Source organism: Nesoenas mayeri (assembly GCF_963082525.1).
Source record: "Nesoenas mayeri genome assembly, chromosome: 1".
Lineage (NCBI taxonomy): Eukaryota > Metazoa > Chordata > Aves > Columbiformes > Columbidae > Nesoenas > Nesoenas mayeri.
The window spans coordinates 75,850,220-75,877,520 of record NC_137541.1 but is presented as its reverse complement, the minus strand read 5'-3'; the positions used below and the strand labels follow the sequence as shown (position 1 = coordinate 75,877,520).

At 41.0% G+C, this 27,301-nt stretch overlaps 1 protein-coding gene across 3 annotated transcripts in view; it reads right to left on the bottom strand.

The window, feature by feature from the left end:
- Positions 1-27,301, bottom strand: part of ITPR2 (inositol 1,4,5-trisphosphate receptor type 2) — a 266,577-nt gene that overhangs the window by 21,492 nt on the left and 217,784 nt on the right. For all 3 annotated transcript variants that reach the window (XM_080342096.1, XM_080342097.1, XM_080342098.1), the window contains 10 exons: positions 26,108-26,215; positions 23,437-23,629; positions 20,243-20,368; positions 17,190-17,365; positions 15,695-15,859; positions 13,326-13,521; positions 11,219-11,311; positions 6,240-6,367; positions 4,296-4,461; positions 2,867-3,027 (listed from right to left, as the gene is read on the bottom strand). In XM_080342096.1, the coding sequence (XP_080198222.1) occupies positions 2,867-3,027; positions 4,296-4,461; positions 6,240-6,367; positions 11,219-11,311; positions 13,326-13,521; positions 15,695-15,859; positions 17,190-17,365; positions 20,243-20,368; positions 23,437-23,629; positions 26,108-26,215 (1,512 nt within the window). The remainder of the gene's footprint in view (positions 1-2,866; positions 3,028-4,295; positions 4,462-6,239; positions 6,368-11,218; positions 11,312-13,325; positions 13,522-15,694; positions 15,860-17,189; positions 17,366-20,242; positions 20,369-23,436; positions 23,630-26,107; positions 26,216-27,301) is intronic.

Sequence of the window (27,301 nt, the reverse complement as noted above, 5' to 3'; positions counted from 1 at the left end):
TTCTCTTGTGCCAGATCCTCACCAGAACTTGGTCTCTTACCAGTGACAGGGTTAGCTCTCCCAGCATCAGCTTTTAGCCTGTCACAAAGTCAGAATTGGCTTCTCTCTTGGTCTTCAGGACAAAACCCATAGCTCAGGCTGAATTTCTGCATAGTACATCTCATCTGCTACGTTTATTACTATCATGGTGTGTTTGAAACACACCAAACATGTACATTCATCCAGCTGACAGCCCAAAACTACCTCTGAGTGCTTTCCGTTTCACTCTTGGTCATAAGCAAAGCTGTATCTCTAATATCTCTTCTTCCAGTTGAATATCATACTTACAGAATACTTCACTCTTCCAATCAGACTATTTTCTTTCATTTCTTAATATTCCCTGTACCTTGCAATCTCTCTGGCTCCAAGAGAAAGAGTCCTTTTCTGTTCACTTAAGTAGTTCAATTGCTTCTGCTATGCAGAACTGGTATTTCTGCAGCACGCCTTCCCTAGATTTTGAACTGGGGAATTTAAACTACACAAAGATACAATTACTAGTCCCACACCAGCCACTTGTAGTTTCCTCAAACATTTGTTTCTCTTTTTTTTTCCCCACTCCTCCATTCCTTCTTCAATTCCATGTAAGCTTTACACTTCCAGGTCCATATGTACTTCTCCCATAATCCAGAACAACCATTAACTTTATATGTACTCGTGGAAAAAATAAGACATCCTTCAGAGGGTTTAATAATCCCCAAATATGGATTACTGCTAACAATGTAAACCACAAGCATTCCACCATGGAGGAACAGGGGCTTTGAGAAATCAGTTCAGTGCTTGAGGTCACATGTGTTTTGGTGCTTTTCTGTTAATATTTTAGATATTCAAACAGGAGTTCCCACCATTAATGCAAATGTAAAATACATTAGTGAATTACATCCGAATAGTCAAACCACTGTTGCCACAGGATGAATACACTTACTATGAATATTAATGTATTCCTTGGAATTAAACATTAATGCTTAACGCACATACTCACAAAGTTTAAAATCACACAAACACTGCAGGGAGAGGAAGAGGAGTAGAGAAGAAATAGACAAATGAGACAGGCCCTAGAGTCTGGAAACGTTATTGACTTCACAAATTAAAGTGCATTTCTGAGATAAAATATTTTCACATGTAAGAGGACGACTTGCCAGTATGAATAATTTCTTGTAATGGAACATAAGATAGAAGCATTTGCTTTAGTTTTGCTATCTCACCCATCATACTACAGAAGTGTAGATCCATTACTGCCTAACAGCACAAATGGGCTGGGTGATCAAAATGTCCATGGACGTAGGCTGCTTCCCCATATCGGAATACTCAACTCCCATCACCTGCCGCACCACCTTCCCACGTAGTGGTAACAGCATTTACAAAAGCTCCATTTCATCCAGCAATCAAGCGTGCACTCCTGTCTAAACACCAGCCACACTCTTCAAGGTAAGTTCTTCAGTGGGTGGGAGTCATCTCCTCCAACTTCAGCCAGCTCCCAATTAGGTATCTTGTCTAAACTAATCATTTAGGCTCTCAATAGAGTGAGAAAAGCAATACCAGGGTGAGTCACCCCAGCTATCCCAGACACCTGCCTCAGGGCAGGATAAATGGCCCAGCTCTCTGCACTGACAAGACAGGGAGCTGGGATCAATTTAAACCAGGTGACCGACTTGAAGACAGCTCAAGTTAAAGGAGAAGCATCTTTCTCTTGGCTAAACTAAGGATTTAAAGGTCACCCAAAACTTCCCTAGTGAGGCTGGGTAGTATGTATAATCAAAGGCTCGATGAAGGATAGTGAGGGTGGTAAAACACTGGCACAAGTTGCCCAGAGAGGTGGTCGATGCCCCATCCCTGGAGACATTCCAGGCCAGGCTGGACAGGGCTCTGAGCAACTTGATCTAGTTGAAGATGTCCCTGCTCATTGCAGGGGGTTGGACTAGATGACTTTTGAAGGTCCCTTCTAGCCCAAACTATTCTATGATTCTATAACAGAGCAGATACTCTCAATAAGAAATGTGGCTCAGAAGGGCATAAACAGCAGAGCATGACGCGCATTTGGTTACACCCTCCTCTGGGATTCAGACATATGCTAGCTCTGCAACCGCAGACCCTGGCACAGGCCCTGAGCAGTGCAATACCTGCCAGAAGTCCATGGGAAGAAAATGCTGCACCAGAATATCCCAATAGGAAGGAAGAATTCCACAAAAATGAAGCCTCAAGCCAGGCAGCCTTGATAATCCATCCCCCTCTCTCACCAGAACAAACCCTCTTTGGTGGCAGGCTGGAAATGAAATGTAATCGACCATCTCTCTGCCCCAGTGTCATCAAATTTCTCTCTCTGAATGCAAGTTGTACTCTCACTGCTTCATGAGGCAGTTTCTGTAGCTCTTCAAATCCCTGCGGCAGCTCTTCGCGGTCTTTTCAACAGCTTGTTCAGAGCAGTCATAGGAGAAAAAGCACTAGCCCTCAACACTGACCCTGCATTTCACTGTTCAGCAGGAGACGTTATTTTTCTGGACAGCAGCCCAGAGATATTGGACAAAGCCAGAGCAGCAGCAGATGTTACGATGCATGCTCTTCTGCCCCTGGTTTGGCTAATGAAGCAGCAGAACCCACAGAGCATGAGAGCACAAACACCAAACCAGAGACTATGGCCTGTGCCTTCATCTTTTTCATTATGTTTCAGACTATGCTTTGTGGCAGACGGTGTAAGACACGTGAAAAGATCTTTAAAAATACAGATCGATGCCTCCTATTGTTGAGAGAGAGGGAAAAAGAAAGATATTCTCTGGTCAAGCTGCAAGGAGCATCTCTCAGTTCCATAAAGCACATGCCCAAATTGACTTACCACAATCATTTGCGCCACGTAGCTCTCTGGACCAGTGTATTCAGTTGGATCTTTGACTTTGACAAGAACTATAAAGTACAAATAATGCCACATGTTGTGTTCTGACTTTATATGCTCCTCAAATGAAACAGTCTTGTTATCAAATTTGTCTCTCTCCAGTCCTGTGAAAAGACACGAACATAATGCAAAAAAATAAACTTCAACATAAAAATCACCAAATCTCTTAAACATGTTAGTGAAAGGAACCTAACTTAATTTAAGGGATCATAAATTTGAAGGATCCTAATTTTAAAGCTATAACTGCATACAGTAACTGCCAGGCAAGAAATACCAGGCCAGAAGGCATTCCTGACAGAATTCTTTCAGCACAGCGTTTATTCTCTTTTGTGATATTTCCTCTTAATAACAATAACAATATAATAAATATGTTACAGTTTTACAGTGCCTTGTACGCTGAGGGCTATAAAGTGCTTTACAAGTGTTGGCTCTGATTCTTTCTAAATGTATACTGGTAAGCACACAGCGTGCAATCTGGGTCCCGATCTTGCACAGATTTATGCATATATTTAGCATCAAGCACGTGAACAGTCCCACTTAAGCTGTGGTGGGACTGTTTGTGCGCTTAAACCTAGCAGTGAGGGCAAGTCTCTGCAGCTTTGTAATCACTCAGTCTTACAGAGCTGTAGTCATAAGAATTTTTTATTTTGCTTTCCTGTGACAGATCAAATCTCTGAAGAAGAATACCACAGTGAGAAAGGATTCACAGATGCTTCCCTCGGTGTTACAGCTTTCCTCCCTGGATCTCTTGTGGAGTCTTCCACAGACACTAAAGCTGTTGTGCTCTGCACAGCGTTCATCCCTGTCAGTACAACCATGGAAACGACACCCAGCCTACAAAAAAAGAAGGTACTTCTAATGTCCCCTAGGGTGTCCTCTTTGTGAACGCACCTCAAAACAAGCGTGAGTTATCTGTGGGTTTTGTGAGGATGATTTTCATTTAATTTTCTTTTAATTCTTCTGTTCCCTGTTTCATATCACCTTCTGAAACAGGCAGTTTTTACTGTTGCTACCCTTCTGGAATGCACTGTGCTGTGAAATAGCAAGCTGTACTTTCATCTGCATTACGCTTTGTGAAATAAAGTCAGCAGCTGCACCATCTCCATTAGTGGTGATGATGTGAGTGTGAGACATGGCTCTTCCTCCCCAGATCCTGGGTGGAGACTGTGAAGCCATCTCTTAGCAGAGCTAGCTTTTAACTCCTCAACTAAATCTTTTTGCTACTGAGAGAGAATAGATTTGGAACCAAACTCTGACATTTTTATAGACTTTCTGTAGAAGACAACCACCCCTTAGGTTAATGTATTATTTTTTGAAAAGTTCATTTTAGTCCTTTACCCATCAAATGCCCCAATAGCTAAGTAACACCTACCACAGATGAAACACGTTGTCTTTAGTATTTCCTCCTTTTTCTGCTTTTCACTCCTGAGATCCGCAAATGTATCAATGATGACTCCAAAGATTAGGTTTAGAACAATAATTATGACAATAAAGTAAAACAGAAGATCATAAACAACTCGTGCAGCAAACAAGGGCTCCTGAAACAATAATAAGGTTACAATAAGACATAAAAATAGCACATCTCTGAAATATTAAACATTTTCACATTACATCAAGCAAAGTTTTACATCTTTCTTTTCATACGCCAAATTCTGCTAGCCTTACATAAACAGAGAGGGACTACCTATGTGACTCAGCAAAGAAAATTTGGCTTCATGTACTCATTGCTTTGGGACTCCTGTTGTCCTTTATGGTGTCTCACACAGCACGAAGAAGAGACTAGCGTGTGTACTGGATGCAGTATAGATGCATTTGCATAGTGCTCGATTGAAGATAATTACCTTGCCAGCACAGAAAGAGGGAGATGCAGCTTCTAGTACCCACTGAGAGCAATGATAGCTGCTCTGAGTACCGCCTCGTGGTACGCAGGGACATGCTTACAGCATGTCTCTGTGGAATACCCCAGACTGATGCCACGTCTGCATGCTGAACAATTGGAAACCCGGGGAGCACGCTTGCACGATGTCAAGGCCAGGCTACCACACTCTGTGCCCAAGCAGGGCACATTAATGGTTTTAGCAGAGTGCTGATGCCGTCACACGGTTGTACGCTGGCTCTGAGCCAGCAGACCAGACTCGTGTCTTTCGGGAACACAACCTGCACACGCACACCCCCATGAAGTGCTCATATTCCCCATTTCATCATGCTCTTGTTTTTACATCATAACTACTTCCCTTCTTGCAAAGGCTGGACTGGACTACCACTGACACATCTAAAAATAGCAAAGTTGTTCTGTGGCAAACAGGAGACAGTGTAAGAAGGAGGAACAGGAAACCCAAGTCCTTTTCTTTACCATGACACTGAATTGGAAGTCACTGATTTTCCCAGTTTTCCACACATTAATTGGGATAATAGTGCTACCCTTTGTAAAGCACTTCCATATTAGCGTAACATAGGTAGAATTAAATAAATGCTAAATGGCAAGGGTCATTTTCAAAGTCTGTAAGTGTTTACAGACTTCAGGGAGATGGACTGTGGTTCCTGAAGAACCTCTCAGTCTATGAGACATGACTAAATTCCTACTACCAGCACAAGGAGCATTTCTATCCAGATCTCAGTTATTTTTCACTGGACTCTTGCAGACCCTACTGAGATCCTATTTATGTATTTAATCCTTGTGTTATGTATGGTGTGGGCCACCAAGCAAAGTGTTGCTAGATTGTCTTTATTTATGAAGTCCCTTTTGAACTTCAATAAAAATGCATATAACCACCCAAATATTATGAGTACTTGTTAAATGAACTGAATTTTGGAGGAAATCTCTGGAAGAGGACATATACCATGATATATGAAATTCTGTTTTGACTTCAATGCTAGTTGAGTACAGTCAAACAATAGGACCTCTTCCTGGGCAGATGCCATGCTGAATTTCAGCTAAAAATACACCTTATGTGCTACAATGGAGAGTCTTGACATACGCTCATCAATCAAGCCCTTTCAGAATTTGCATTTGTAATTCCTAACGTTATAGAAAAGTGATACAATCCAGTAACACTTCTTAGCAGCCTTTGGAAGTTTACGATACCCTCCAGTTTTCCAGAAGGGGTAAACAACTACCCACAGTTCCTTTCTTCAGCTGTCTTCATCACACCAAGTTTTGCTCTTCCCATTAAATATTCCATCTGGGATGTAAAAATTACATGGATAAATCAACTGAGCAGACTACATACGAATAGCGTCTATAACCTCCAAAAACTGACTTTGGCATCCATGAGAAGCACAGAGAGTAATGCATTTCCTCAGCCAGAACACTTACATCTTTGGAAGGCTTTCTGAGCACGTCTCCCACACCACCACCATTTCGCAGGCCTTGGTTTAATACAGTCACAATGCACATGAGCAGAGTGTCACAGGTCCTTTCTATTCCATCCTCCTCCTCTTCACCTGCAAACAAGAGAGCAGCAGCTTTAGGAACCACAGCATCAAACAATCACTTATCGAACAAAGCCGCAATCCTGTATTAGAGAGAGCAACTGCAATACACATCTGCCTTTCACATTCTTCAGCTAGAATTTCCCTGATCCTCCCTATCGATTTGCACATCACTGCTGGTGACATGCTTAGGCACATCAGGCATACTTAGCCTGAAGAGAGGCAGAGATAAGCCCAAGCAGTTCTCCTGCCAGTAACTCTGTTAACGACCCAGAGCTGCCATCTCTATTCAGGGGAGCACCCCTTTTCCTTGTAAGCTCTCCCACTGGTTTCAGCATGACTGTTTTTTCAGTGAGCCTCCTACGTGCACAGCTGACACATACAGGAGAAGCAATATAAACATAGAATTAGAAGCACATTCGTAAAAGGATTGTCTTCCTGTGAAATCATTCCTCTACCTACTCATGTACAAGCCAAGTCATGCTAGTGTTTCAAATCATTAAGGGGGGGCTGGCTTTTATACGAGTAAATCTGCCCATGATCTTTCTAATAGCACACGTGCCCAAGTGCAGGTCTGATATACATTAAATGAAAGACTCTCCCTGACCTCAGCTTGAAAACTTGGATTCTATTCTTATCTCTGCTGCAGAGCTGCTGCGCGGTTTTGGCCGAGCCACAGAGGGTACTATTGTGCAGGAGATATTTGAACGTGCAGAGGAGCTGGGCTGGAACACCAGTCCCTGGGGGAACTTTGTCCACCCCGGCCAGAATTCCTCCCACCACGCGCTCACCCCCATGCTGCGGCTGCAGCAACAGCCTCCTTTTGAAGAGCCCTGCTTGAGTTGTTCCCTGCGTCCTGCTGGCTTGCACGGAAGGGTCAGGACTGTAGCTGCCGTTTCTCCTGACTTCCTTTTTCTTTTGGGACACGTTTGAGTGATGAAGGCAGAGATTCTCACTTGGTTTGCTTCACGCGCTTATTGTAACGTAGTTTCATAAATAACAAAATCCTGCTGCGATAGTATTTAACAGCCCCAAACCGCCACATCTGGGGGACTGAGACAGACGTTGATAAATTGAATTGACTGAAAGCGCTCACATTACAGACAAGCAATCTGGATTTAAAACATGGGTTCCCAAATTGAGGTGTATGCATCACGACTGGTATTTGCAGAATAGAGCTGGTATCTGCTGCCTTTGCCACCACTGCTTTTGCTATGCAAGCAAATTAAATGAGAAAGAATGCCTGATTTAAGGATCTTTAAGTAAAAAGAAAAGCAAAAGCAGACATCAGGATAGACTTCCCTGATAAACTATACAGTCATTGCAGACACTACTGCCACTAATAACTCCAGATTTTTTTTTAAATGCTTAAATATTGAAACTGAAAGGATTGAAACAATAAAGTCTTTTTTTTTTTCTCTGCTACATCTTTACATTTTTTAGTAGCTGTCATACCAACTGATCTCCTCTGCTTTTGTACCCTACCTTTTATTTCCTCACCCAAACACTACTCCATCTCTTTTGTTTTTTGAGCTAATATCTGTGCTTGAGAAGATCATCATCCACAAGATAAATGAAAGATCTTTATACAAGCCACAGGTTCTATTTCCTTTAGGTAACTTCAGAACAAGATTTTCACTGTTCATATGACCAGGATCAGGTACTGGAAGCAGCAGATGGTCAGATTTTGGTGAACAGTGAGGATAAACCAGAGCTGTGGATGGGCAGCTGCAACACCAGAGAGAGTTATGTGCTAGAAAACCTAACTCACAACTCTCCATGTCCACCAAGATGCAAGCTCAGAGCAAGCCCAGATGCAAGATACCACTCATCAGCTGACTGGCACATCTTACAACACAAAGAATCAGCATCCCACACTGCACCCAGAAAGAAGAGCAAGCTCAGGTTGCTCTTTGCCAGAGAATCAGCCAGCAGGCAGCCTGAAGTTGGCAGAAACCTCCTGTGCCGTAATGTAGACTGTGTGGAGTGCATAGACATCTCTGTGTTTACTCCCACTCCCAGACGCAGACAGATAAGAGCAGGAGCTCTTCAGTCTGGGAGCTGGATAACCTTTCGGGCACATGTTCTGCCCCAGCTGGTTTGCCCCGGCACTCAGCGGCACTCACAGTCTGGACTCAGCGCCTGTCGACACAGACTATGCCCACGCTAAAAAAAGGGGTGGATGTGTAGAGTGAAATGTTGCTAAGGACCCAATGCCAACACTAACTGAGGTTCAGGGGGTTTTCACTTGCAACCAGCTCCAACCTGGTGAGTGGCCCATTAGTGGCTAGACTGCATTGGGTAGACGGGCTTCTGATAAAGTTTAATTCAAAGGTAATGCAGGTTAAGCTCTAAGACCACCCCACAATGTTAATCACAGGGCAGTAAGTGGGATAATAGGAAGATTTACTTCGAAAATCTTCATCTGATGGCCCACAGCTACCTGGCTTCTTGGCCTGATCTCCAACACAAGCACCAGCAGGAGAGACACACGTGTGTCTGCATGGATCCAGCTGAACTTGCAGAGAGCTGTACCAGGCTTGGAAGTGGAATCAGTCTTTAAAAACGTGCCCTTTTACAAACATATATGTTTCTCTTTCTAGCATAGGGTCTTCAGGGGCTATACAGCACAAAGAGCCAGGTACTGTATGTAGGATGTGAAGTTTCTTTAGGTGATTAAGCACTTTACCAGGCAAACACTTAAGTGATATGGAAATGACTTTGGAGTGAAGAATGGGAGACCCTGAGGGAGATGAGACAAAATATTTTTATGCTGGCAGCTCAGCGCAGCAGTGAGGAAGCAGGCTGCAGACAGGAGATGCTCCCTGAGCAGAGCAGACTGGCTCCCGGTCAATTCCCTCACTAGCACAAGCAGTGACTGAGCACACGCTCAACCACTGAAACTCAAGGAAGAAGCAGAGTCTCATCAGAACAAATGATTAGCAGTGATCTGTTCCAAAAAGCAACGTATTTATGTCTCCACTCTGGACCTGAGATGCCATTGGGAACATTTAATGTTTCCTACAGACAGCTGTGGACTTCTTCATGCTGCTACAACATGAATCCCACCAAATCTCACATCTTTGCATTCCACCACACTCACACTTTTACCAGATGAGAGATCTGTCTCAGGAGAAGAGAGAAGGTAGAGCACTATTTTTCGACAGGTGATTCACTGGCTAAGATGAGCAAAACTGTTCTTGCTGAATGTTGTTTTTCTAATGCTACCAGATAAATAAAACTTCTCCAAAATTAAGTGACAGTGCAGTTAGACATTTTGCATAGCCCCCTTTCATTCTTGTTTAATTTTAAAGAAACATTATTCAAACAATAAGAAACATGAGATTTTTACCATTTAAAGAGCTTGGCAAAAGCCACACTGCATCTCTTTTGACTGACTGATTACTCTGAATACAGCAGCTTTGCCAATAGCCCTTAGACTGTTTTCTCTATCTAGACAGACAGCTTTCCGTGTTGTTTATGAGGTCTGCTTACACACCAGCTGGGGAGAAAAAGCCTACTTTTATAGCCCTCTCCCTGAAACCCTTGATTCTAAAAACTCAAAGATTAGTAGTGGAAGAATAAAGCATGTGAAACAGTGTTAGATTGGAACACAGAATAGGAAGGCACCACTTACGTCCTCAGTTTCCACCCCTAGCAATCACAGCTAACAGTGGCAGTAAATATTTGAAGCCTGGCAGGGGTGTCAAACTCATTTTCACTGGGGGCTGCATCAGCCTCGTGGTTGCCTTTAAAGGGGTGAATGTCATTTTAGGACTGTATAAATGTAACTACTCCTACCTGGTTTGACACCTCTGCTATAGACCATCCACACACACTGCAGAGGCCACAACACACTAAACCAAACTTAAAATCTGTAGTGAAAGAGCAGCCACAACTGGCCTGTGCCACAGGAAGAGAGTAAGAGAGATGGAGTAGCACCACCATCAAAGGTTCCCCATTCAGCAGTGCATTTGGCCAACAAAACTCCCAAGTGACCCTGTAGTCTCAAACTACAGAAGAAGGAAAAGCACTATCAGCTTGATATAGGAAAAAATCCTTCCTAACCCTATATGTGGTAAGTGGTATCTGGTTACTAGTCCAACAGGATACACTAGTCTGACCTTTCACGTTAACTGAGCATATGTAAAGCTGACAAGGTCCTTCTGACATACAGATCAGATTCAGATATCAAAGTAAAACCAGGTGGACTCATCTGCCGAACCAGAGCAATTGAGCTTTTCACATGTCACAAGCATGAACCCACACAACTTACCTATCACAAGCAAGGCTTGTAACAGTTTGCATTTCCTTGCATTTGTCACAAACTAAGAATGCACAGATGGACTGCTGCCTGTGCTTAGCTGAGCCACTGTTAAGACACAATAACCTGATCCTGAATCTGGGCTCTTAGGTCCTCTGGCTACACTACCACCTTGGCCTAGATGCATGTAAGAAGTATACACAAAAGCTTGCTCATACATGCTACACTGTTAAGATCAACTTATGTGGCCCTAAACAGATCTAATAGTGGCTCAGTGCGTGCAGGTGAGGATGCTGCAGAGAAGCAGCAAGCTTTTTCTCTCAGTAAAGCCAGCTGGAAAGAAGTGACCTGTATGTTCAAGCATAATGATTCAGCAAGCTCTTTTAATAACCAAATTAATGCCAGTGAAATTGGAAATCAGGTGTGGGAAGCACTCACATTAAAGACAAGTTGCCAACTAAGCTACTTCCTTGCAGAAGCTGAGCACTTCTGACTTAAAACAACAATCGTAACACTAGCAAAAGTCTCCACAACAATAACAAACACACAAATCCTTCAATTCTAATTGATCATCAGTTTGGGGGAACTTTTTTACTAACCTGGGTTAATAACTGGGATGCTTGTGGAACAGTTCTCTTTTGCACAGGCTCCCATCATTGATGTAAGGGTTGTAGTGGGGACTTCACCAATACCTGTGGAAAAAGCAGGATATTGACAAAATGACAGATACTGCACTGATACAAAGTTTTAAATCATTTTCTAGAAATGAATAACTGATTTGAAAAGTTGAGAAGAAAAAGCAGAACAAATTGTACTACTGATTCCTCCTTCCTCAGTCTGCCTCAGCAGCTCAAAGCAATCACAAGGAACAAAACCACAGTTTTATATTTACTGTATATCACAGCCATTCCCATTTCATCTTCTGAAATTAATGAACCTACATCAAATGCTGCTACTTCTGGTTAGAACAAAATATATTCAAAGCAAGAAACAACTGTCAGATATGAAAATAATGTCAGTTTTAAAACCATTAGATAAATTATTCACAAAAGCTGACAAGAAGGACACCCAGCTGATGTTCATTTATCCTGACTGTAGAATATTTAAGAGTTTTCAAGGGTTATAACACAGTTTGGTACTCATTTGTAAATATGTATGGGTTTGTGTAAAACACTAATTTAACATTCCCAAAGTGGGTAAATGTGTACATCAGCTTGATTTTATCAAACCAATTCTACCTTGTGCATCTTGAACAATTTTCTGCATTTCAAACCAGAGATGCAAAAAGGTTTAAGGAGAAAAAAATGAAGGCAAAATCATACAACCAAAGTAACAGCCTAAAACAATCTGTGTAACACAGAAAACGTCCGCTCCGACTTTCTCTTTGTGCTACTTGATAAAGAAAAAATTTAAAGCGCTTGTCTTGAGATGCATAAAGTTCCACCAGCATATTTTCTTGATGAGTTTTTGATCAGGAATGGCAATGTATAAAGCCAGCAAGAATATATCCACACCACAAAAATCTGCCAAGAACCCAAGAGAAGAAACGCAAATACACAAGAACTACTTGCACTGGATCAGACGAGCACTGCGTGTAGCCTTACAAATGGTAAGTTCTGTCCCAAAAATGAATGGTAAGTCAAATATAAGCCCACTTAGCCTTTTTGAGATGATCAGTGGCAAAAAAAGCAAGGTGTGTTAAAGAAATCTGTTGGGTTCCTTTTTTCCTTATAGTATCTCAGCCGCTACATGAGTGCACCATGCCCACGAGTCTTGAATGAGCTTTGCCTTGTTTCTGTGCTTTAGGTCCTGAAATAAAAACTTTAGGAAAAGGCTGGCAAATGCTGAGGGGACACAGTCCGGGGTGGATCCCACCAGTGCTTGCATACAAGTCTGAACTGCTCAGTATTTGGGAAAACTGTGGCTCTGTGAATTTAACCAGAAGCTACTCTCACGTATTTCTATGCAGACAATTACTTCTCTGCCCACGCTCCCAGCCAGGCTGGTTGGCAACATACACAAAGATCTCAACAGAGCAGACCTGCCTTTTTTCTAGCAAAGCAAGTTTGTAACTCCCTACCCATATCGGTAAAATCTCTCATTCCAGAAAGCTGAAATCCTGGCCTTTTAAAAACTGGTTAAAAACGTCCCACTGATTTTACTGAAGCCAAGATTATACACTAATGGTGATAACTGTGAAATTCACACTGAATTTAAAAGATGCTCCAGGAAGTCTCCAAGCAGCAGAAGTGTGGATTCTGTAATAAATGTCTGCTGGATGATGCTTAAAAAGTAATCAAATGAATACATCTACTGAACATGTTAAGATCATAAGCCTCATGCAGTACACAGAAAATACTATGAGCTGCTTTTAAGGTGGGATGAGAAGCAAGAGAATCCACTTTGAGTTGCTCTTCCAAATACTTAAGAAATGCAGATTTCTTTTTCATATTAGCACAAGTTCAAAACCAAAACATAGTAAACAAAATAAGTGTTAGATTTTAGCATTTTAACAGATAAGCCTAGTCTAAAACAACCCTATACACATTAAATTTTACCCAGAGAGTAATTGAGTCCTAAGATATATGGGGTTAGCTCTGCTCTCACAGATACAAATTAAAAAGTTTAATTTCCTTAGACAAAAATTAGGTTAGGCAGACATAAAATGTATATGTTGGGAGCAAATTTTAATATAAAAAACAATACCTGCAACAGGGGTCCTGATTTTCAACCTGTCAACCTCCATGATGAAGTCGTCTTTCAAGAAGAGGAACCCAATGATGGAGAAGAGATAAACTAGGATGAGCGCTAGCACTGCAGTGAGGATAATGGAACGACCATTCCGGGTGACACTTTTTATCACATTTAGCAACGTCTCTTCTCTGTACACCAGATCAAACAGCTGGGAAAAGCACAGAGTAGAGGAAAAATGAATACAAATGAGGCAATATATAGATGTTTCATAGGAAAAGAATCTGAACTACTGAAACGTACATCTAGACACGTTCTAAATTCTTAGCTTCATAAATACAAAATTCACATTGATTTCAGTGGGAGCTAGGCATGCTTATAGAAGAAATTTAGCACAGAACTTTAAATTTTAAGACAGATTATAGCAAAATCCAAACCTACAAGGTTTACATTATATATGAGCCTTATCCAGCCCTGGGTAATGGTTACTAGCAAGATCCATTGCTTCCTCATGTTCAAAATCAGACTAAATTAAAATTAAAACCCAGTGTCTTCATACTACGGATCTACATCTCCAATTTGATTTTTCATGTTATATCCCATCTGATAAGCATGCATGGGTTGCAACTCAAAAATGCACTCATGCATGTAAGTAATTACATGTCTGTAAACTGTTTCTTTGAGCTTATGACATCATTTTAGTGTCACTCACAAGTACATGGATTAAGGCCACGTCTTTTTAGGACAAAGTTAAATTCACTACACTGTTTCTATTCTTCTGCACCCTGCACTATATGTTTTCTTGGTATTTAAAGAAAAATTTACATTAAGATATTATTACTTGAAATGTCAAAGGCCTAAAATAGCAATTAAACATGATAAGAGCTTTTCAAAAAACTATCGCTTTTTTTCTCTTACAATTCTATTTACGTTCTATAGTGTTTTGGACCTTATCTATAAGGTATGTATTTCCACTTCAAAACACACAGATTACAGATATAAAGTGACATGCTATGATTTATCAAAATGGTCCACAGAAGAAGGTATTAGTCACAATTCACAAGATCTGAAATCCACAGCCTTGTGAAAGAATTAATAAAAAAGGAAGGAAGAGGAAAGACTTATCATCCATTCCATACATGAGAAAGCTTAAAATTAGGAACAAGCATTAGAGTTTAGAACATTTCCACTAAAAAGTGAACACCTCGCTGTAACCTGGGAATGGCAATTGTAACATCCAAGAATCATGGACATTTGTCAATAGGAGTCACTGAAAAAAGTAAGTACATAAAATGTTTATTAAACTACTTGGCACTTTGGAAAGTATTTTAAGGTATGGATCACTTTACTTATTGAAGAAGTAACAAATAGTTTGCTGTGCCTTTTTTAACCAAGAAAGTTACAGCCATTTGAAAAGGGTCCTGCAGCTACAACCACAAAATCTTCGCTCCTTTGAAAGCTGCCCAAACTTCAAAGCCAACTTTAGTCTCAAGACCTGGAAAACCTGACTCAACAGAGTAAGGACTGAATCCCTGAAAATTTTCATGTGCTTAACACACCTCTGTGAAATGCTGGGAATTCACCACTATTCACAGGAAGCTGAGAAAAAGACAACAGGAAAGTGAACCCGTGTAAATTACCACAATTTAGTCAGTCTCCCTACAAGTTTCACATGCTCCACTATAAAGCAAAAGGATTAGAAAACAGGAGGGGTGAAACACCTTTTACTGCTATTCAGCATGAACGAAACAGTTAGCTGAGTTTAGCATAATTTCGCATGATTCATTTTCATTGCACCTGTATCATATTATAAAAAGGCATTCCATCTGGGTAATGGCAACAAAAGAAAATGAAAGTGGGATACATTTAAAGTGATGAATCGTTCTGCTACACCAGAGCCATGCCATCCCTATTTCCCAAGTTTTATATATATATATATATATATATATATATATATAAATATATAAATAATTTGTTGTTGTTGTTATTAGGGTTGCAAGATGAACTGAGGAGTGAGATCCCTTGGTATAAGTATGATGCACACACCAGTGAACAACTCCTGTCCCAAAAGGATTGCGACTGACACTACATACAGGAACAATGTACACAGAATATACGTATGCTGGGGGAGGGCAGGAGAAAGGAGTGGGCTGTATGATGATTGTCTGAAAAGAAATGAGCAAACTTCCAACTCTAAAACAGATAAAGTAGGTAACAGAAACAGGTTTTAATGAAAACAGCAGCTTCTAAGGGGCAGCAGCACAACAGCATGCTAAAAATACACTATTTGGCTTGATTGTCAGGAAGAAATTGAAGACAGCTGCATGGGTAACGGTATTTTCTATTTTTGCAAAGTTTTCCCCTCCACAGAAGCACATACTTACCAGGAAACTATAGAAGAATTCGTGCACACAGAGGCCCAGTATGCAGACCAGGACATATGCTACGTGATAGAGAAAAGCCATGTCCATGATGACCGCTCTGTAGCCACGGGTGAAAGTTCCACGGTTCCCAACAAAGCTCACCAGAAACACTATTTTGTTACAAAGCTGTGGGGGGCAGACAAAAAAGCTGGGTTTAGTCCACCAGAAAAATCCTGTTATTTATTGTTTGCATTGCTGCAGCATGCAAAAAGTCTAGACAGGTTGCTTTGACTAAATGATGAACTTCTCATAGCCGGAGCAAGATGAGAGAAACCCATCTCCCAGGGCACGCTGCGAACGAGCCCATGAGAGTAAGGGGAAGTACATCACCCCTCTAACACTGTCCTGTGCCTCATTACACTGTGAAGCTGAGTGGGTTGGTAGGGTGGGATTAATGTCACAAGGAATTAAAAAAACAACTGAGGAATGAATTCCTAACAGGTTTTTGAATTTACACCCAAGACCACATCACAGCATCTGGGCATGCTACTATAAAGAGAACAATAGTAACACCACAGAAAGTGTGTGTGGGATGTGTAAGATCTACCATTTCCTTCAGATCATGTTTTTCTATATAAAATTCCTACCAAAAAACAAAACAAACTAGGGCCATTTTTGAAGTATAGCATTTAAGCAACAGCATCACATTCTCCATTGCTCCTGAGCTTTGCCTGCACAAGAACAGCCACGCAGAAGTAAATATGAAAGGGGATAATCTCATCTGTCTGGTAGTCCAGGACAAGCAATGAGGACTCGACATGTTTTCTCTTTCAGAAATCTAAGATGGGCAAATGCTGCTTACTAGCCCTTACCTTTGACTATATGTCTGGGTAGGTTTAAGTACGTGAAATTTGCACAGAGCTAGTGGTGAATAGCCGAATACTTTGCTGCCCTGTGCTACAGTGAATTGGAGCTGTAACAGTCAGGCAGAAATCTAAAGAGATTACTTGTGAGCATGACTGTATATCTTACCAAGCTCAGCAAACATGCAAACATATTCATGTCTAAGTTAATGAGATCTGGAAAACAGCTGAATTTTTTTTAATTCTGAAAACTTTTTTCTTCTCAAAAACATATTTAAGCCCACAGAAACATCTCACAAATTTGTGTCAATTTTGCTGAGCATATTGGTAGAGAAAAACAGTCTTGTAACATGAGAAAAATCTAAATTTGATTCCGCTTATTCAGCAACATTTCTTTAAATTTCATACTGTTTTTATTTTTAAAATATTTGCATATGTACAAAACCAAAACAGCTCTTTTTCTTAGCTTCCCACTTTGCTGATACTGCTGTTTCAGGATGACTGGAAATGATCTATTTTTTTTTAGCTTAACCAGTGAACCAGAAAAAGAAGTTATTTGTACAACTCTAATCAAGGGCTTTTTTTTAATAAGAGATCCTTAATATTTCTGCTTATGCTGAAAGGGAAATTCTGCTTGCTTTTTAAGTACTTACGTTAGCAGCACCAAGAAGTATCAAGGTAGGACCGAGCCCTATAGTGTATATAGACCTGAGAATAACGGACACCAAAAAGGGTCGAATACCAACAGGCTTGGAGATGAAAAACAGCATTGCTGTACAAAATGCCACTGCTATCCACAGGATGAGTGAAAACAACGGAGAGAGTGTACCTGCATAGAAGAGAAAGGGAGATTTGAGAAAGGCATCTTTGGAGACTTCTTTTTTCACCAAGAAACAGATCCAAAAGATCAATTCGTTTGCCAGTATAGGTAACAAAAAGCATGATTCATGCATCACAACTACTGACCACAACTCGCCCTAATTGCAGCAAGAGCTACTATTATCATAGTATTGTTGATTTTTGCACAGGTAATAAATAAGAGCAACTAATGAAATTTCCATTAAAATCTGAGGAGTGCTCAGGGATGAATTGGTTTACCCTTCTCCCAGAGCAAGCTACTAATCAGCTCCCTTCTGCAGGGATCATTAGGGCTCCTCCAGTCTCATTCTGTAATTGCTCAGCTACAGCAACAGCCGCTCCTCGGGGCGGCGCAGCAAGTGGCACTGTGCTGCAGTGTCACGTTTTGATCCCCAAGAGCACCAAAAATCACCCTGGTTTTAGAAAACACCGCTTGCTTTCTTCTGAAGGGTGTTCAGCGGGAGCCTCTGCTTCAGCACGGGAGCAAGGCACTTGCCACAGCAGGAGGCAGCCACGGGCACTCAGGCAGGAACAGGCAGCATCTGCATTGCCGAGAGCAGCTGAATAGCTGTGCCTTGGCTCCCAGGGAGGCGGCGGGTTCCGAGCCTCGCTGAGCTCCTGCGGGCATGGGGCGGCGGGTCCCGAGCCTCGCTGAGCTCCTGTGGGCATGGGAGCCTTCAGAGCCGGTCTCTTTGGTGCTCTGCAAGATGCTGGCTCCAGGCTCTCCCTGAGTTCTGAGCAATGCCCCCGTTCTCCCTCTCTCCTTTGCTTAAAGCCTTGGAAACACACTATGTTGCTGTGATATAAAAACCACATTCAGAACTCAGGGCGCTGTCACACTTGTACACTGACTTCTATTGTTATCAGATGAACTGAGAGGTCAGTGACAGCGGAGAAGGGAATAGAAATTTAGCTAGACTCACAATAGAAATCATGCTATCTCTTTGGCAACAAATATACAGCCGAGCAGCATCATTTGGATTAGAAAACAATGAGATGAGGCCCTAGCCTCAACATTCAGACTGCACTCGAACTTTTCCAGAGTTCAAGAGTGTTTATATCCTTGGCAGGAGGTTCAAGGTCGGCTCTGTCAGATAGTTTCTTTGCCAACAAGATCTGGAAACTTTTAATGGATCCTAAAAACTTCCACGCAGAGCTGAAAGGTGAGGCCAAAGCACTCAGTGTTTCTTTAACAAGTAATTTTTTTCTTCTAGCTTACTGCAGGTCCAAGTATTTCCTGTTGCAAGACCCACATCAGTAATGTGTGCAGACATGCACACCAGTGGGAAGCAACACCGTTTTGCTTATGTCATATGATGTAAGAACTGCAGAAATCTACTGAAATGCAGCATTCTTGGGGTTATTAGATCAGCCCAGGCACCTCAGACATCTGAGTATGGGGGTTTTACACAAGATAAAGGCGAAAAATGGGATACAATCTCTGGCTATGAGATCAGGTTTTGGTGGAGGGGGAGCCTGCGAGAAAGGAGGCTGTCTTATGAAATTATTCTATGACCTGCTGATCACATTTGGCCACACCTGTTGTTTATTATTCAGGAATCACTTTCGCTTTTACAAGCAATAGGAACCGGAATCCTGCAACGCGCTGTCACTGAAATCACTGGATTACTGGGGCCACTTAAACTAATACTATACAAATCTGCAGTTCACAGTAAGCACTAATACTTACTGATTGCAGACCAAAGGATTTCTGTGAGTATAGATTAGCTAAAATTCAGTAGTTTAAAAGGTTTATTTTTAACTCTTTATTTCTCCTCTTATCCTGCATGGGCTCCAATGTGTGTGCACCCTGCGTGACCCTTCAGTTTACAAACCAGAAAGCACTAAGTACAAACACTTCCCTTTTACACGGCACAGCCCTGCAAACTTCGCTGCGTGACCTGCAGAGACCACCCTGCAGGGCAAAAGGGCACCATGTTCTCCATGCCAATATACTTTAATCTGCTGCCTTTCTGCTCAGCCAGCCAACAGGAATGTCTGCTGGTGCCAGCACTGGTGTTTGTGAAAAGCACATGTATCTACTAGAAGCTGGACTGCTTCCACCAGCCCAGTTCACGTGCCACCAAACAGAGGTGACTTTCAGTCACACTACTGGCTGGACCAGACGTGAATTAAAGGCCCAGAGGTGAAAGGCTCTACTCCCATTACCAGTATTCTGAACTATTTAGTCTCCTTTATCCCAATTAAGCTTGTTTTGGATTCAAAGAGGCCTCCTGCTGGTCTGCTGCATTTATTTAATGAAATTTATTATCTGCCATATTTCCTGTGACATGTCATGAAGCAGAGACAGAATCATAGGTTTTAAGTGTATTTTTACACAATGCATTTATTCTCTGCAACAGTTGTGTCCTTTTATCCCAATAAAAAGTAATAAAGAATCAACAAGCTAGTTTTCAAATAATTCTATTCCATATGATTTTTAAGATTGCAAGTCATTCAAATTGGTCAGTTTTAAGGAATCTCTGTCCCTCTGCTGCCGGGAATCCTTCTTCAGCTCAGAAGCTGTAACTGAATGCACTCAGTAGTATACTGCAATATGGCAATATTAAAAAAAAACAAAACAAACAACAGAAGAATTAGCTCAGATCATCTAGATAATCTTCAGCTTAGCAGCTATGTTCTGTCTGTTTTTCTTCATATTGCCTGGGCCATGTGACACACAGAAGATCAACTACCATGTTTCAGACAATATCTGGTATCTACTTAAAAGATACTGAATGGCTTCTTCAGATATGAGGATACCTGAAGATGCAGTTTTATGTAATGGTTAACTTCAAACCAAATGCATCTAAAACTAAAAGGAATAATAAAATCAAATTCCACTTGCCTTCATCTCCATCATCTCCAAAGGGGTAGAACAGAGCAACAGCTAAATTGATGAATACAGCAAGGTTGAAGGAAATACTCCCCCAGAGAGAGATGTGTCTGGAGAACCAAAACAAGGGTGGATTATCTAGAAAGGGGAAGAGAACAGCAATCAATGAAATGAAAGCAGGCAGGAACTTAATCACTAATGGCTGCAAGGGAATTAACAGATTAATGAAGAAAATATGCAGATCTTTAACTAAAACAGACAAATATTAAACACTGGTTTGCCATAAAACAGTGTCAAGCAGAGCTTTTAATCCAATGATCTCAATAGAGCTTATCAAATATTAGCCTCTACTAATATTTTAGGACTGGATCTTTTGCGAAGGAGTCTTTTCTCCTGCCTCTGAAACTGTAGCCTCTCTGCATGGAGACACAAAATCAAGCGAACAAATAGATTTTAGCACTCTGCAGAGTATTCCAGATGACCCATTTGGACCAAGTACACAGATGACATTCAAAGAATGATGGAATAGGCAAGGTTTCAGAACTGCACTATTCTCCCAACCTCTGTCAAACTAGATACATCTTGATCTACTTTGGGGAGCAAGTGAAATTTGGTCTGACAGGAGTTTGTTTCTATGAAAGCTGACTATATCCTGCATGATCCTCAGACTTCCAAGGTTGCCTGCTGACAAACAACTCTGAACTCCTGCTTAAAAGGACTCAAATGAAGCCAGGATCTCCATGTGCGAAGTACTGTACAAATACACAGAAATAGTCTATATCCCAAAGAACCTATAACAAACTTAAAATTACTAACAAGGGAAATAGGGCAAAACAAGTTTAACATCTTGTGTCCAGAGTCATATGAACAATTCATCAAAAAGGCTAGGAACAAGATCAGAGGGTATTAAAACCCAGGCAAGTACTTCATATATTTGACTGCAATACAGTATGTTTAAACGAACATTTAGAACAAGATTCTATGTGCAATAGTGTGAAAAAGTCTCTACCTAGATATTCAAGCATGATGTATTCTTATTAGTTAGATTTTAAGGTACTGAGAACCTCCTGCAAGTATGCAGAGCATATTCCTGACTTGTCTGCACCCAGCTAACTTTTTATGAACAGCAGACTCTTTCAAATGCATATGACTGTCTCTGGCTTGAGTCTAAAAAGACTTTAATTGTGATTAGGTAAACATCCAGATTTTATTGTGATAACCTTATGCTCTTAACTGCTGAGATTTAAGTATTTGGGGCCATTGCAAATGACATCTGTCAATTTAAGCAACACAGACTGCATGCTAACAGACACTTGGCTAAAGAACGAACTAAGCCTCAAACCTGTATTATCTCTTCAAATAAAAAAAACACACGGAGACTTGTGGGCCATTCTACTGATGAAAAGGATTGAGGAACTTCTGTTCTGAATAAAAATAAACCAATTTTCTTTGCTTACAGCATTAGGCAGGTCTGGTCTATGTAAGTGTAGAGCTGGGCTCTTTTATTTGTGTTTCTTAAGCAAAACATACAGATGTGATTTTGTTACTAGATTAATTTTTCTACAATACAGTGACTTTTATTCCCAAATAGATGGTGCAGACAGGGAGTTATTCTGGAATAATTTATTTTTCAATATATATTCTGGTGAGTTTGTCAGAACAGACAAGTTCTTACAGTGCCACCAAGAAAAGCGGACCTGGACTGATAGAGTTCATGCTGAAGACTTCCTACTGCCTCTGAAAATTATACCCTGGGAATTGACATTTATAAAAACCACAACCAACACTCATGTTTCCATAATGTTAAGGATGCTACATTAAACCATATTGCTTTGACTATCCAAACTCCCTGCTGCTCTGACCATAGATCCTATTCTTCACTTCCTTCCTAATCAATTGCATAACGCTGCTGCATAACGCGGCATCTGCATTTCAGCAGTGAATGATTGCTCTCGTGTATCTGTACGTATATTTATATATCCATATATAATAGATAAATTTCTTCTTTAACCCTCAAGGATACTGTAGATGCCTAATAAGTTTGCAGCCTTGATTCTCCGCTCCAAAAGCAAAGGGCACAGCTGACAGTGGCTGATCAGGCGGAAGCTGCCTGTCCCTGGGATACGGGCAGCAGCAGCAGCCCCAGTCCTGGTGAGGGCCGGTGGCTGTAATGCCCACCAGTGAACTCTCCTCTTCAGGTCCCTGCTTGGATCTCCCCACCATGATCTGCAGGGAGACCTTGTTGCCCCTTTCAGTAATAAAAAGGGGCCTATCAGAAATATGGGGACAGACTTTTTAGTGGGGCCTGTTATGACAGGACAAGGGGTAATGGTTTTAAACTAAAGGTGGGGAGATTCAGGTTAGACATGAGGAAGAAATTTTTTACAATTGAGGGTAGTGAAATACTGGTCCAGGTTGTCCAGAGAGGCGATAGATGCCCCATCCCTGGAGACATTCCAGGCCAGGCTGGACGGGGCTCTGAGCAACCTGATCTAGTTGAAGATGCTCCTGCTCATTGCAGGGAGGTTGCACTAGATGAGCTTTGAAGGTCCCTTCCAACCCAAACTATTCTGTGATTCTATGATCTTGACCATGCCTGTCAGATCTGCAAGCACCTTCAGGTGGTACATGTGCCTCTCCCTCTGCCACGGGCCATACACCAGTATGGGGATACAGACTAGGACACCGTACGGCCTATTCAAGCAAGGCTGATGTGAACTGGCCAAGGGGAATTGACTCCATGGGAGTCAGGCAGATTGAAAGCAGCTGAAGTTCTGGTGAGAGATGTTTTTAAGTGACTGACATTTACAAGTTTTTTAATGGTCTTTTAGGAATCTGCAAACCTCAAATATGTAGCTACATATGTTTTTGTTAAATAGTAGGGACCTTGGCTTAATTAGGTGCAACTCCATTGAGTTTAGTGGAATTACACCCAGTTCATCCATCCCCCAGTTTAACTTTTGGAGTCCAAAACATCATCTTGAACACATTACTTAGATTACTAACTGCTCCATATTATGTCTCTTCTATGGTAGCGTGCAAGTGTCTCGGCTGACCTACACTCTCAAGCCCTGAGCAGTTTTGCGTGTTTCAGTACCGAAGCGAACAGAGAAAAGTGTATTATTAAAATGAAGAAAAGAAAAATTGAAAGCTTAAAAGCAGGGTTTTAGCATAATTAAGCTATTTTTTGAAACTGCAATACTTACTCCTAATTTTCTTTTGCCATTTCATCTCGTTGTACAGATCCTCTGTCTGTTGGAAAAAATCATTGACTTTGCTCCCTTGTTCATCTCTCTCTGTTGTATTGAATACCCGACTTTTGGATTCACGAGTGAGGAATTCACAAATATTTGGGACAGGGAAGACTATTTGTTCCATTGTTCTATCATGGCGAACAATCTATAAATAAAATACACATTTTTATCAGCATCAGTGACTTCCCAACAATTTTGTCATATATTTTATTGTTCACAGCTCCTTTTTTATTTATAAATTAATGCATAAATTATTTGAACATTGCAAAGAAGCTGAACCAATCAATCCTAAAACAAAGTAAAATTGCTTTTCTATCCTCAAAAACCTGCCCTATATTGCCAAATATATGTCTTCAGCAAAACCTAGGTCCCAACTTCCTCCAAATAAAAAAAAAATGTTCTAATTCAGAATGGTTCAATTTTGCAACAAATTCAAACAAATCTCTCTCAGTAAACAGTGCAGAAGTTCAGGGGCTTTCTACGTGGATTACATAATTATTTTCTTATGTTGAGTCTGTTTCTAAGATGAGATAAATTCTGAAGGTGAACATGCAAAAATAGCACCTTGTTACTCAGACAGCACCCATATCTTGTCAGTCTCTTATCTGCAAACTTGGCAAAAAACCCAAGGTTTTGCATTGTTTGTATTTCAGGGCCTAGTGAGTTATCATCGAGTGAAGTAGACTTTATTCCATCCCACTACACTGTCATAAAAATTGCTTCCTCATTCTGATCATGGATTCTGCATAACTAACAATAGAGAAATGAGTAGAAAACTCATCTGGACTCTTAGACTCATGTCTCTACAGTCATCAGTGAAAAGGAACCCAGTATTTAACTTTAAAATCAAACAAATAAGTTACCCTGGTATAGGGGAGCTATATGTGAAATGCCAAACAGGGCTTATTTCAGTGAAGACCAGTGAACATTCATTTGATCTACCATCAATGCTGGGTTCAGTTTCATTTTTCCAGTCACAGTCCTGTATTCAAGAAACCTTTTTTCTCTCTGTTAATTCATATTTATAATGTGAAAATACTAAAAAAAAGGGCCACCTGTCTTAAGCCATTTTTAAGAGTTACATATTAAAGTACGTTTGTGTTAGAGATGAAGGATGATTATGCTTGTGTCTGCCCATTGGAATGTGCGCTACATGAAATTTAACAGGCTATTTTGAAGCGTCCTAAATAAATAGTTGTGTCTCAGGCCAGCAGCTGTACCATGGGACTATGTGACCAACAGTTAACCCAGCAGGGTGAGTGAAGGAAGCTGATGGCATGCCTTCAGTTCCATCAGGGACTCAAATGAAGAGGTAGGCTGCATGTGGTGCTCTGCAGAATGACATTTAAAAAGCCTACCTGTGAACAGAGGCCTCCATATTTGCTGCCAAGGAACAGACTTTGCAGCCATGAGGTTTTAGGAGATTCCAGAAACTACACCAGGAAGAAGCTACTGGCCACATAAAAGCAGACCACAGTGCTTGTTTAGTGCCTAAATTTATGGCCTACCCCAATAACTCAGCTGATAATTGCAAACAGATACCTCAGCAGTACTCAAAGTACAACCAAGGTACCAATATATGTGAAAAGGAGCATTGAGCTGCCCTCTGGACACCCACAGCCATGAGGTTTCCATCTCTATTGTGGTGGGATAACGTGACCAATACCAGGCGAAAAGGATGGTGGGAAACAGAGAAGGACATGGACATGGCCTGTCTTGATGGCAGCCAGGACAACACAGACCTGGGTACCTTGAATCAGACTTCCCCTACACATACAAGCTCAGGTCCAGTGCTGATAGAGCCTGGGAGCCCACTGAAGGTACAACTACTGGCTCAGGTTCAGGCTGGCCTGTGGTGCAACCATACTGTGCAGTTTGCATACTTAGCCAATTTTGGACTTGATACAGCATTTCCAAGAGAGAGTCAGATGCCTCTTCTTCCTGCAGCCTCTTGCAGCACCTGCCTTTGCACCATAGGAATTCTCCTCCTTACAAAGTGACTAAGAATTAGAGACACTACAGTGCCTGACTCCTATCTGAACACCTGTAATCCCATGAAATCTGTGAGAACCCAGGATGTGATATGAGTTAAGAACCTAAATAGCTCTGTGGATCTTGATCTAAATCCAGATCCATGCAGGGGTAAAGTTTAAAACAGAGGACAGAACTGATGAACCAGGCCAAGCCTTGGTCTTTTAAACAAAAGGCATACAGAATGTCTACACCACTCCAAAACCTCTTTGTACTCCAGCCAAACTTTTAATTTGCTCAGTTAGCATCACTGGCTTTGAAACTCATGATTATTTTTTTGAGTGATGTACCATACAAGATTATTCTTGACTTCATGACACAGCTACTATCCACAGTCATTATTTCCCTAACAAAACATGTTTGGTAACACACAGGAAAGCTATTGTAAAATGATTATTTGGATCCACTTTCAATAGAGTTGCATTCCTTTTTCTCCCATAGCCAAAAGGATATTATTCAGCCTTCTCCTCCTCATAAATAATCTACACCATTTGAATAAGCTTTGCTGTTCAGAAGCTTAAAAAGAGGTGATAAACCATGCACAAGATGCAAACTTGTCTCATATTCAATCTTCTAGCAAGCAATTCTTTACCTCTATCTGTGCTGTATGATTGGCGTAATACCTCAAGGCTTCATCTCCTTCATCTGGATCTGACCCTGGCTTCAGCATCTGTTGCAATGTTTTATTGTGACGAGCCAACTAGAGAAGGAAAAAAAAATCTGATTTATGTCTTGCCTCTATGTTTTCAGCTTTATCATCTCCACTTAACTAACACAAATCCTCCTCCCCCTCATCCCTATATACTTACATGCTCAAACCAGTGGGGCTCTTTCCACAGATAACAACAAAAATGTAATTACTTGAGAATAATAGAAATAATTTCATCTTTAAAAGTCAGCAGCAAGTCTTCAGCTGAGATTCATGAAAGGCAGCTTAGCCTGCAGCCTAGATGGTTTTTGAAGGGCTTTTGACAAATGCCAAAAAATTAGACTGAATGTTTCTTTTCACTTAAGTTTAGACATAAAATTTGCATACCTCTGACCAGGTAATTAAATTTACAATTAAATTTTCTCTGTGATTTCAAATGGCTAAACTGTTCTTCACCATGTTGTGGCTTGGTATTTCAGGGCTGCCAAGATAATGTTCACAACTATTTCAGAAGCAGCTGGACTGCAGTGGCGGGCAAATATATTCTTAACTGTACAGTTTATAAGCAAAGCACATATGTACACACAAACACACAAATATGTATCATCTCCTCCTACAAACTTTTACATATAATATACTTTATGTGATTCATAAAACACATCTGTTCTTGTGGAATAGTAAATATTTTTAATGCTCGGTAGCTGCACAAAGCTTAATACTGAGAATGTCAGCAAACACACTCATATCTCCAAGGTCAGTAGAAACAAAAACCTAATTAGAAAGCATAAGAAAATGAATGAAAAATGAAGTTTTCTTTATAGTGTAGTGAGAAGTTTTCATCCAGAACCTCTGAGGCATTTCACCCACTTGGGGGAAACTGAGGCAGGAAAAGTTATCTTGCAGATGTGATCCAGGTCTTAATCACTACACAGACATTACCACAACAGACTTGACACAGGCATTAGAAACAAGGCAGGCACAGTGCTCAACGTGACCCCAGGAACTAGACTTTGATGATCACCACAAGTGGGTTAGGATTTACTGCACAAAGTAACACAATATGTAGAGGAATTATAAAATAATTAACATCTACAAAAAGAGTGTCAGGGACCAAGTCTGAAAGTAACAATGGATCTA